General features: G+C 44.0%; 6 protein-coding genes across 6 annotated transcripts; 3 read left to right on the forward strand and 3 right to left on the reverse strand.

Moving 5' to 3' along the window:
• Window positions 1-5,285: 5,285 nt before the first annotated feature.
• On the forward strand, window positions 5,286-6,131 carry PHALS_12107 (serine protease trypsin-like protein; the record flags this gene model as incomplete). Its single annotated transcript, XM_024727586.1, has 1 exon — window positions 5,286-6,131. One exon carries the CDS (start codon window positions 5,286-5,288, stop codon window positions 6,129-6,131), a length of 846 nt encoding a protein of 281 aa, XP_024578148.1.
• Window positions 6,132-6,357: 226 nt separating this feature from the next.
• On the reverse strand, window positions 6,358-7,753 carry PHALS_12108 (mcm10-like protein; the record flags this gene model as incomplete). The annotated part of the gene is made up of 3 exons (XM_024727587.1): window positions 6,358-6,855; window positions 6,919-7,260; window positions 7,331-7,753. 3 exons carry the CDS (start codon window positions 7,751-7,753, stop codon window positions 6,358-6,360), a joined length of 1,263 nt encoding a protein of 420 aa, XP_024578149.1.
• An 8-nt stretch (window positions 7,754-7,761) lies between these two features.
• On the reverse strand, window positions 7,762-8,676 carry PHALS_14562 (uncharacterized protein). The gene has a single exon (XM_036407493.1). The coding sequence runs from the start codon at window positions 8,618-8,620 to the stop codon at window positions 8,354-8,356; it is 267 nt and encodes an 88-aa protein (XP_036263190.1). The 5' UTR covers window positions 8,621-8,676; the 3' UTR covers window positions 7,762-8,353.
• Window positions 8,677-8,757: 81 nt separating this feature from the next.
• Window positions 8,758-9,268, forward strand: PHALS_12109 (hypothetical protein PPTG_00584; the record flags this gene model as incomplete). The annotated part of the gene is made up of 3 exons (XM_024727589.1): window positions 8,758-9,024; window positions 9,099-9,159; window positions 9,219-9,268. The coding sequence occupies 3 exons, from the start codon at window positions 8,758-8,760 to the stop codon at window positions 9,266-9,268; spliced, it is 378 nt and encodes a 125-aa protein (XP_024578151.1).
• Window positions 9,267-10,193, reverse strand: PHALS_14563 (uncharacterized protein). Its single transcript, XM_036407494.1, has one exon. The coding sequence runs from the start codon at window positions 10,165-10,167 to the stop codon at window positions 9,943-9,945; it is 225 nt and encodes a 74-aa protein (XP_036263191.1). The 5' UTR covers window positions 10,168-10,193; the 3' UTR covers window positions 9,267-9,942.
• PHALS_12110 (RxLR-like protein) lies at window positions 10,192-10,947 on the forward strand (the record flags this gene model as incomplete). The annotated part of the gene is made up of 1 exon (XM_024727591.1): window positions 10,192-10,947. One exon carries the CDS (start codon window positions 10,192-10,194, stop codon window positions 10,945-10,947), a length of 756 nt encoding a protein of 251 aa, XP_024578153.1.
• Between the last annotated feature and the right edge of the window lie 657 nt (window positions 10,948-11,604).

Below are 11,604 nucleotides of genomic sequence, written 5' to 3' on the forward strand. Positions count from 1 at the left end.
TCAATATATTTAAGATCGGCAATAAGCTTTTCCAATAAAAGAAAAACTTGGTAGACGAACTATCTAACGAATACCAACGACTGATGTATATAAACAAAACAAAACTTTTAGCTCGCGATATACCTTGCTTGACATCAATCTTTCATAGTATCCAGATCATTAATTTTTAGTGAATAATTGCTTTCAGATGAGCTAGCTGAAAGCATCATTTGCGGATCAGCTAGACAACATTCTATAGCAGAAATATATTCTGTGTACTTGACTATTCCGAATAAATACTAGTCGGCTAAATAGCTCACAAAGCTCGCTTTGAAAATTTACATAAAATTTAGCGAGTCAAATTCAGATGTTATTCTTCTTATTGAAAATATTCACACTTACGATGTGATTATTCCTTCAAATCTGATATGTCTATTATTCAGCTATTGAGATTATAACGCAATTTGAAATCAAAGCCGAAACCTAAAGAGGAGGCCACACCCATGGATATGTAAAGTGTGAACCTGGTTCGCTGGCTACCATCAAGTATTTTGGTGTTATCCTCATTTTCAGATTAATCACAAGATAGTTATTTATGATAAGCTCAAAAATTTGGTATTCTATTTTAGATGTTTCTTCGTTCGAAGTGAAGTACTTCAGCATTTTAGTTTAACATGTCCACATTGATATATCATTGTTCTTGCAAGGAGAGATATCACTTCTGAATGACTAAGAAAATTTTTGAGTTTCTTGGCGAAAAATGAGTTTATCAAGCACCGCCTCTCAATCTGTTTGTTCTCGTCCGTACGAATATTAAAGGTAATCAAGTTATTTTTACGGACGATAAGGTCGCATCAAGAAAAGAATATCGCTCAGAATAAACGACATATCAGATTTAAAGGAATAATCACCCCGTATAGCGTGAATATTCTCAATATGAAGAATAACACAAAATCTTTCGTAAATTTTCAAAGTTACACAGAATGTGTTCTTGTTGAGCTGTCAATTTCACAAAAATAGGATTAAGTGATAGTTCAGCTCAGCATCTGTTTGTTTCGACAATTACTTGCAAAGCCGCAACATTGTCAGGTGATCAGTCTTCGTCATTCAATGCTCAAATTAATGCATGCAGTCTATACCACTGCCTTAACCTGCACTATTAGAGAAACAATGGCAACAATAGACGCCAGGTTCAATCGTAAGCAGTACTTCTGATGTATTAGAGGCGATATGTCGCTGAATTTTCCGTGAGATGCCTGGTTACGGTTGTATGTATACATGAGTCCACAAACTTTTGGTTCTCGAGGAACGAACAAAGGCGACTGCCTATTTCAAATCTTAGAGTCGTGATCATGAGTAGACGTGTAAGAGTGGCTTTTGTCGCAGCCTCTTGACCGAAGAACTGTCGGGATTGGTGATGCAGCGGGGCTGCCGTAGCTTTATGGTTGAGGGATGCAAAGCTAAGGTCACCGACCTTTCGTTCTTTCCAAGAACCAGTACGAGTGCCGCGGATCGCAATCCGCGGCCTCCAAGGCTACTGAAAACCTAAGTAAGATAAAGGGACTCTTCCGTTCAAAATTGAGATTGTATGTAATTGTTTCAGTTGCGGCAGAGCCGCCAATATCTGAAGCAGTAGGACTCGGATCCGAGGGCTTGGAATTTGCTTCTCGTGAAGTCGCGGACGTACAGTCCGGAGGTGCACCCTGCGCGGAGGAAGAAGAAGAGCTGTGCCCTCGTGCTCTCACGCTTCCAGATAGGTAGTGTGTTTTGCGTGACGTAGGCACAGGCTGACAGAGCGGAGAGGTTTAAAGTTGTTCTTAAGGTGTCTCGGGCACGCGAGTCTCGTATAAGGCAACCGTTAAACGTGAAGTGAAGACATTCACAACTCTTCTGGGGGAGAGGTTAACGGGTTACACGTATTCTTGTATAAAAGGGCGATTCGTACAATCTTGCGCAACCCTACATAGGTGTGTGTTAAACAAGTTAGTGTAATCACACAGTGGTGTGGCTACACCGTAACAAGAATCCACCACGTGGCAGGATTGCCAGTGGTAGTGCATATTACTATAACATTTAGGTTATACTTTATTAATTAGGCATTACTATATTAATTAAGAAAAGCAACACAACGCGTCAACCCCGAACGACGGATTTCCTTGTCGAGAAGCTGAAGTAAGTCAGCTACGAATCAGACACTCATTTCCCAGCCTGATATGCCGAGGAAGATGAAATGCGCCAAGGGCGCGATGTGAGACCAGCTCAAACCTTGCGGACACCATGTCCGCTCCTCGATCTCTCGACTTCCGGGGGAAGTTGCAGTATTACCGATCGCCTCGACAAGGCCCAGGAGCAGCAATTGGAGGCTGCTCACAGTGAACTTTTCTGCGCTCGTTTCCATGATCAGTCATGGAGCCTTGTGTAGAATCCAACTTTAGCTCGACGGATCTTGCTACTGAAGCAAAAGACGCAAAAGTCGGGTCTCCGACCACAACACAAGCTGAGCTTGATCAGCAGAAAGCTCTGTGAGCTCGTTTTCTGTACCACAACAGATCCCAATGGATCGGTACCGCACTCAACTCCGAGCTCAAAAGGAGGTGCTCCTGTTCCCGCAATGGGGGCCATCCCTGTGGTGCTCGCCCCTGGCGAAACCTCTGCAGATGACGATGAGATCTTCGAGTGATAGGTGCAGCGGCACCAGAAACTTTCTTTGCTTTCTACCTTACAGCGAAGCAACAAGGAAGTGAACGTGCCCTTTGAACCATCTTACTAGACTTGAGTTTGCCAAACTCAAGGCGCAACGCCAACTTCCTGCGTATTGTCACCCTGCGACATATGGAACAATTCATAATGCTTCGGCGATCTCTGTGGTTTCTCACACGGGTGAGTCTACGACAAGAGCAGCTGGGGCTCATAGCTTGATCTCAGCTCATGGTTCTTCGTCTTCCCAGGCTACAGCCGAGAAGCGCATGGCGCACGACGATGCGAAGCGTAATGATCCTTCTGATCATAAGCGTCAATGACGTCTGGGAAGTCTTGCCGAAATGGCACCTCAAACCCCTACGAGATCTAGGAGTTTGGGTATCCCCGCCACTTCACAAGATATTAGGTTAAACCCGTCGACGACTAACAAGGCGTTCCAGGTGGAAGTGAACGCCACCATTCTCATCGAGAAGAGTCGGCGTTGGGCGATGACGAATTGGTCGATCGCCGTCCGGTAACTCGCGATGCTCTTCGAGCATTGAAGGACAAGGTTCGTCGTCATCGGCACTCTGTCAAGTATCTCTTCGAGGTCGCCTACCGCTGTGCGGAAGACCTCGAGAGCCTGGAGAACTTTGTGCACCGACTGCCTCAATGGCGGATTATCGCGCTCTATCGGAGCGGCTCCTAGCCGTCAAGCAGGCGAAGGCATCAGTTCGTGCGACGGTAGAGCACTTTGTGCCGTCGGAGACGAAAGTTGTTGCACTCCGTACTCAAATATAGTTGCTGGTTCAATAGGGGGCCGAGGGCCTTTGGGCGCCGCCCCGGTGCCAACGCTTCCGCATTCACTTGAGCCGGATACCAGTACAGCTTAAGCAAACCAACACAAAAACACCGGGTGGGTGCATCCTTCTCGGAAGGTTCAGCGAATACGTTAGGCCTCGCTTAGTCACGACCTTAAAGGCCCAGTAAATTGTGGACTCTTAAAGACAGCAGAAACTGCATGCGTAGAGGCATTTTAGCAATAAAGCCAGGTCTCCGACCTCGATTTTTTCAACACTTCTTCTTCTGGATATTCCCTCTGCATGTCTTGGCTTTCAGCTATCGCATCGCGAATGTGTCGTAAAACACTCAATCTAGTAGAAGGAAGCCTCCGACTTCTTTACGCACGGCAAGGAGGCTGATATTAGCTAGCGGCTCGACTGTTCCTCCCCCCACCAAGGAATGAGCCGATGGAATGGCGATGTCAGCGGGAAGCGAAGATGAACAGGCCCGTTCACGTAGAACGGCGTGTAGCTGGTGGATGAATGCACTGCTTTTTTAAGAGAAAACTCTACAAGTGGCAACATCGCGCTCCAGCGCTTCGGCGTCTCAGCGCAGACGCTGCGAAAGAACGTCTTGAACGATGCGATACACGCGCTCAGTCTGACTATCGGTCTGCGGATCGTCCGCTGTTGACATAGTTACCTAATAAATGTGAAGAAGTTAGTTTTGTACGCCCTACCGAAAAAAAACTCTTCTGTGACTAAGATATTAATGCGATCTCCAAGTGTGGCCTTTTTGCGATTAAATTTACTCGAACTATTTTACTCGTTCTACTATCTATCATACTACAATTTTATTAGTACGTACGTCTTGACGGAAAACAGGTGAATCTCGTACTCAAGAGTAATCGGTTAAATTCCAACCTATGGTCTCGTTGCAAACTTACGGATACAATACCCAAAGTTGGCGTCTGCGCACTGAATCTGTTTCGTCAGTCGCGTTTATGAGCACAAAGTTTCTGAGCCTATCCGCACCATCCATGGCTTTACAAAACATAGTAAGTTGATGTTGACAGTAGGCCGTGATACCCTTCTCTCTTTGAGCGAGTAGCTCTGTACCGCAATGACGTTGACCATACCAGAAACAATGGAGCCCAATTTATTCCAGTTCCCCACCGAGTAAATGCAAGTGTGGCATATTTTAGCTTACACTGATACTAAATATATCAGCTTTCGATCTTCGTTAATAATGCCTTATGTCGTTAGTGTACACCTCTGAGCTTTGATTTAAAACAGGGGGGAAATAGTGTAATGTTTGTGAACACTATAATATGGTATTCCCCTGTATTTTTGATACGTCTAACATTATCATGACACTGGCGTGAGCAGTATGTGGTCTCGACAAGCATCGAGAATAACACGCGATTATTTAATGTGCACTCGTAACAGTGACAACCGCACCTTATTGCAAACCTTAACCTCAACACATGGCACAGCGAGCCTCGCAAGATACTGGCTTTTCATAGCACAAAAATTACATCAATCCAAAATATTTAGATCTGATAAAGTAGTTATTCGACCACCATGAGCAAAAAACTCCATACAAGCAACACGAAACGACAATGTCTAAGTCTATACGCTCTAACAAGTGTTATCACCTTGAGCACGAGAAACTAGAATCAATGCAACTTTACTTTCACCCATTGTCATTTCTTATATAGAAATACCGTGTTTCTCATAGCCAGAATGGAGTCAGCATCTTTCAAAAACCATATGCATCCCGTTACTTTGTATGCACGCAATCACCAGTTTTCGAGCTGTTTATAACTTCCTGATTAACCAACAATGCAGCTCGTACAAGTCGTTTTGCTCTCGACTCTTGCGATTCTCATCACATATCCCAAATTTACGATAGCATTGACATCCGAGACCGAAAGTCGCATATACGGTGGTTTGAATGCAAACTTTACCAACTTCCTGTACACTGCCGGTCTTCATGTCAATGATTCGAACTCTATACTGTTTTGTGGTGGCACTTTGATCGCACCTCAGTACATTCTTACTGCTGGACATTGTATGGAGATCGCCATGCACGATATTTATGTCTCGCTTGGGTCAAAATTTAGTTCGGGTGGAGGCACTCAAATGTCCGAAATGAAACGTGTCGTGGCAGCGTATCGACACCCATTATACGTATTACAACCCGACATAGAAACTGTAACGCATGATGTGGCGGTACTTAAACTAGAGTCCCCATCCAACCTTCAACCTGCGCGATTAGCTGCATCAGATGGATCAGATAACAAACCTGGTCAGATGGCTACAGTGCTCGGCTGGGGCCGAATGGACAATGAGACATTTGCCGACATCCTCCAATCTGCTGATGTTGAAGTAATTACAAATGACGAGTGTACCAAACAATACACGAACGCGGCGGATGACACAATAGTGGACGAGTCGGTCCTTTGCGCCGGTCATGGCAAGAATGTGGATTCATGCTACGGAGACTCGGGAGGACCTTTGATTGTAGATGATGCCATCGTAGGCATTGTAAGTTGTGGACCGGAAAGTTGCGGCGTTTTGCCTGGTACGTACACTCGAGTCACTGAAGTGCTAGATTTCATAGTCGAGATTATAAATGGTGGATCCACTGGAAATATCACAGATCTGCTGATCAAGCGATCGAAATAACTTTTGTCGGACTTCTGACCATTATTTATTTATTGAGAAACACTATGCTATACGTACACATCTCACTCTTACCTGCTTTCAGCAGCATCGCCAAATCTCGACTACTTTTCCGACTGAATTCCCGAGTTCATGAACTGCATCATGTTGACCTTCTTTACGTGTGATCGCGCCAGCGGTTTTTTGTCTCCAGAAAGAAACGCGGACCTACAAGGCATAGAAGCAAGACTTAGTGCACCTGAATAGTGGAAATAGTGGATCGGAGCCAAACTGACACAATTTTCTGAGCTCGGCTGGAGGGGACCCTAGCAGATGCTGATCCTTCTATCAATCGCACACGCTTTGACTTCATTGACGAAGGTGGTTGTCGGAGTTGATCCATTAAGCTTAAAGAACTCTGTTGATTTTCGCCCCGAACCTTGACAAAATGATCAAACTGCTTATCTCTCTGTTGCACAACAGCACCCGATGCCACAATAACAGTGGGTACAATCAAACCTCCAGTGGTTGTGTCATTTCGTTTGCGTTTCCTTGAAATATTCTGATCCCATCGTGAATTGCCTGAATTTGAAGAAGCTGATGAATATACACCGGCCGACAGATTTTTCGGCTTTGAAAGCCCAGCAAACAATGATTTGCGCAAAGACCCCGTCGAGTTGTTAAGCTGTTGTCGGCCTTTTCCAGCCTCCATAAAATTCACAGCAATATGATGCAAACAATACTGAGTCTACAAGAAAAGAGAACGAAAACCTGAGCAGATCAAACTTTGAAAACAATGGACTATCTCTACCTTTGCCTTGTTGATTGCAAGACGACAACGAGCTTCTCCTGATGTTTTTCCCTTACAAATACCAAAATCCATCGCTTTTCCAAGTGTGACAATTTCCGTCGGCTGAGTTACTTTAAATGCAAATTTATTCTTCTCGGAAGCAGGTAAAAGCGTTGCGTTTAAAATTGCTACGATGGATCCTGTTGATTCTTTCCAGTGGGTCACATAAGCGTCACCAAAGAGAAAAATACCCAACTCCGTCCCATCTAAGTCTGACAAGGCCCACACCATGAATGTCGACCCATTAGTTGCTGGTTTGGACAGCGTTTTTCTAACCAGGACGCCAATTGTTACCCAATCGACCTACATTGAAGTCAAATTTATTAGCAAAAGTTTTTGATATACAACTTCAAAATTCAAATACACACGGTACCTCTTTATTGGTAAATGTCTCCTTGGGTGCGCAATCCATCAGCGACAGCTTAATAAACTTACGTCCTTCCATTTCCTCGCGTAGCACTTCAGCTGAAATGGTTCGATTCGTGATACGCAGTGCTGAGAACTCTTCCACCACTTCAGTATTAATTTTCACAGACTGTTTGCGATCGGTGGCGGTAAATATTGTTTTGGGTTTTGTATGCTTCAGTTGTGTATAAGTTAAGAGTTCATTATGTAGTAATGGTCGTTTGGACTTGTTATTCGACGGCGCTGTATTGCGATGATTGTGGACGGAAGCAGATCGGTTTAATTTGGCAGTGTTGTTATTACGGATTGTCTGGGATAGACCTAACCAGTTCCAGCCTTGTGGAGTCTCAGCTAGCGGACCGGACGTGTCTTTAGTCTGGTTGTCACTCATGTGAATCGGTGGCGCAATACTGATTTAAACTGACAGAATAGAATGATGTAATGTACATAATACAACCTTGAAGTCTATACAATATATTTTCTGGCATTCAATACCCCCAGCCAATGCTAATAGCGATGACATACTCGTTCACCCACGAAGAGGGAGAAGAACTTCTCTTCCAGTCTTTATGCGTCGCACTCTTTGTCCTTCCATTTCTGCTCCTGCTTTTTAGCTGTCACTGTCGTTGTCCTGAACGCTATGTTATATCTTAAAAAGTTTCATATCTAATAAGTTCTTCATACACATCTCAATCCTCGATTCTGGAATCGTCACTTTACACCATACAATTTCGTAGCAATCCTATTTACACCATGTTAATCCCTGACTTCGTGAGTGTCGATAAGCTTTCTCGTTAGTTGCTGTATCACTTTCACACGAAATGGTAAAAGTACTGGTCAGGAAACCGATTAAGCCGTGGATCGTATTGATATCCGAGTGAGAAAAAGGTCTCGGCATCCGGATGCTGAGTCTTGACCGCAACTTCACGATCGCTTTGACCAATCGATGCATCGCCTAGTGCCTGTTCAAGCAATCAATTGATTTACGGGCTTATTGTAGACATGCTCTGTGGTCGAACATTTTAGCCTCAAGAATTAGATGGCGCGACGTCTTTAAGTTGCCTTTAATTGCACATCGAGCTAGTTTGACGTAGAACTCTTCAAGTAATCGAACACCTTGCGTAAGCTTCTTGTAGTCGGCAAGGCACGCTCTATGTACAGCGATAGTGCAGATAGACTGTAAACATCTTGCGTCAGAAGTAGAGCGAGCGGTCAAAACCCTTCGTCCAAAATGTGCTGCTGCAGTCATACCGTCCATATCTATGTCTGTTGAGCCATAGGAAGGACAGATTTAGTGGCTACATCAGAGTTATTGTACTCATACTAAGTCTAAGAAAGAAATTACTTACTCTAGAAATTCCGATATTATTATACATTGCAGGTATTCATTACAGCATGAGTACAGTGATAGGCGTTAGTGTGTTGACTCTAGTGGCGCTAGAAGTGAAGCAAAGCACAACGAAACAATTTACAGATGCGCACGGTGAAATGCTTGCTTCTTTGCCTCAGGAGGATCTGCATCTGATACAGGCAGCTAGTGAGCTGATGGCGAGAGATCTTGTGGTGAAGATTACGTCCACTCCGTCCATGCGCGCTTTCTACCGTGTCGAATCGCTTAATAAGTACAAGCGAAGAGATGCCCAGCAAGACGCTGACATATCAGTAAGCAGCATATCACAACCAGTTGATAATTCAATAATTAGCGGCAACGGCGCCAGTTATTACAATTGTTTCAGTCACTACTGCACATGCGCAGCATTTCACATGACCACAGTCAAAACCCATCCAACAGCAATGGTACAATTTATAAGGTAGAAAGTTTGATGTGAGTTGAACTGACGGTAGTGTAAATGCAGTGCAAGCACATGGTAGCGCGATTACTGGCGGATGCGAGCGGACAATATAAGACCATGCAGGTTGAAGACATGCACTTTGCGCAGATGATTTGTTCTTCATTATCAGTAAATGGTGATAGTCGTCAATGACAAGGGTGAAACGACTGTCACATTTCTGTTTTCTCTATAATTGTATTATTCTCGATTTTGCTTAGAATGTCACATTTTTACATGATTAATTTATTAGTTTTAAAAAGTTTGTGCAGCACTTTGAATAACAGAGTAGTAATACGCATAATGCAAATGAGAACTGCTAGTTTCAGTAATAGAGTGACGAAATTATGTTAATGTCGAGATCAATTACAAGGTTCAAAGAAAAACGTCCCTTGGCAAGGTACTCCAACACTAAGGTACAAACTAGCTTCGGCTTGGTCGCCACAAAATACAAAGCAGGTGTTGTTATGGAAAGTCTTGTGATGAATTTTGGACCGCTAAAGATTATGATAGTGTAAGACTAATTTCTCGCAATGTAACGACAGTGATTGTGCGAGAAAATGCGAGCTCAATGTCAAACGTTGTCACGCTGCACATTTGTCAGCTGGTCTTGATGCCTTCCATATTTGACTGAAATGATAGCATAGTACTTGACAAAATGTACAAACGAAAGGGATTGAAATTCAAATCTTCTTTTCAGCCTTCAACGTCTAAAATAGTTGTTAGTCCCTTCGTGAAACGCCTGCGTACTTTATCGTATCTCTCTTCCGTCAATAAATGCAGCTGTTGTAAACGCCAGACATGGAATACCACATGACGTGGCATCAGTGCTAGAGACCACAAACTCCGCGCCAGACGGAATGTCATCTCTTGCTGTAGTATGGAGTAGATAACTCACAGGGGCGATATTAAAAGCTGCTCTACTCGTCGGTCTTGAAAGCTCGTCATCAACCCACTTTTCATTTTTCCATCTCATCAGCTAATCAAATCTCAAGAAACCATGTTGACCATTACTCAGTCTTCCCTCGCTTTATTGCTCATTGCATCAGCAACTTCCAATCCTTTTATTGGAGCTAGTAACCTTCGTCAGCGTCACCTTGCTACCAATACTTATACAGCCTATGAAGACTATGCTATGATCATGCTAAATGCCGTGAACAAACAACGTGCAACACAGGGTTTGTCACCGCTGTGTCTTAACAAGAAATTACATGACGCTGCTCAGCGTCATTCGGACGACATGGCTGCTAATGACTACATGGACCACACTGGAACAGACGGTTCAGCCTTGTCGGACCGTATTACAGACGCCGGTTACGACTGGAATGCTGTGGCTGAAAACGTAGCTGCTGGACAGGAGGATGTGGCCGCCGTAATGGAGGCATGGATTAATTCTCCAGGGCATTTGGAAAACATCATGGGTGATTACACAATGTTTGCCTCTGCGTATGCATTTAGCGCGGAGGGCAAGTACCATTATTACTGGACACAAGATTTTGCCTCGGGGGATGCAGAGGCATGCGACGATACGATGACGACTCAAGATTCTACGCAAACAATTGAGCAGGTGCAGAATGAGGAGACTTCCGCGCCAAAAGACGTTGTGGAACGTTCGGTCACGAATGCACCCGTCACCGAGGCACCTGTCACTGAAGCAGCTGTCACTGAGACATCAACCACCGAGGCACCTCCTATGCCTGCTCTGATCGTTTCAATAGACAAAACGAAAAGCAAGGACTGCGAGTCGCACTTTTGAGTGTATATGTTCAAGTATTTCGTTGCGTTAAAGTATATGTTAGTACGTCAACTGAGCATAATCATGGATTAAATGCATAAATAGAGAATATTTTACGTTCGAAAATAAATCATACTACGATAATATATTCGATTTCCATATTTCAGGAGTTTAACTAAAGGTAGGAGAAGCGACCAATCGCTTATCTATTCAAAATATGCTGTAGCAGAAGATGAGGTGCTACCATGCTGTATTACCATATCGAAATCTGAAAAAAAGAACACCTAATTCTGGAATGCAACATGCTGTGATAATTTGTAAATGGAAATATTACGAGCATGACAGCAGCAATAATTAAAGGTAGTCAACAATTCCGGTTCACACTTTACATATCCATGGTTTTGGTCTGTTTATCGGATCTCATCTCTGATTTCAAAGTGTGCTTCACTTGCTCAAGCTGCTGCTGTTGCTCCTGCTTGATAGTCTTCTTTTGGGCTTCACCAAACGGTGTCTCCTGCCACAATGCCTCGAACTCGTCCTGCGTTCCACCTGAGCACATGGCCTCGTGCTTACCCTCGTCATCTAGACCCATGCGACTCCACGTCGAGCGCAGTTTCTTGCCCTCAACTTGGCGCTCGTGCACAGCTTTAAGACGTCCTGTCGAATCTTCGTAGCGGC

This window comes from Plasmopara halstedii (genome assembly GCF_900000015.1).
Source record: "Plasmopara halstedii genome assembly, contig: Scaffold_614, whole genome shotgun sequence".
Taxonomy (NCBI): Eukaryota; Oomycota; class Peronosporomycetes; order Peronosporales; family Peronosporaceae; genus Plasmopara; species Plasmopara halstedii.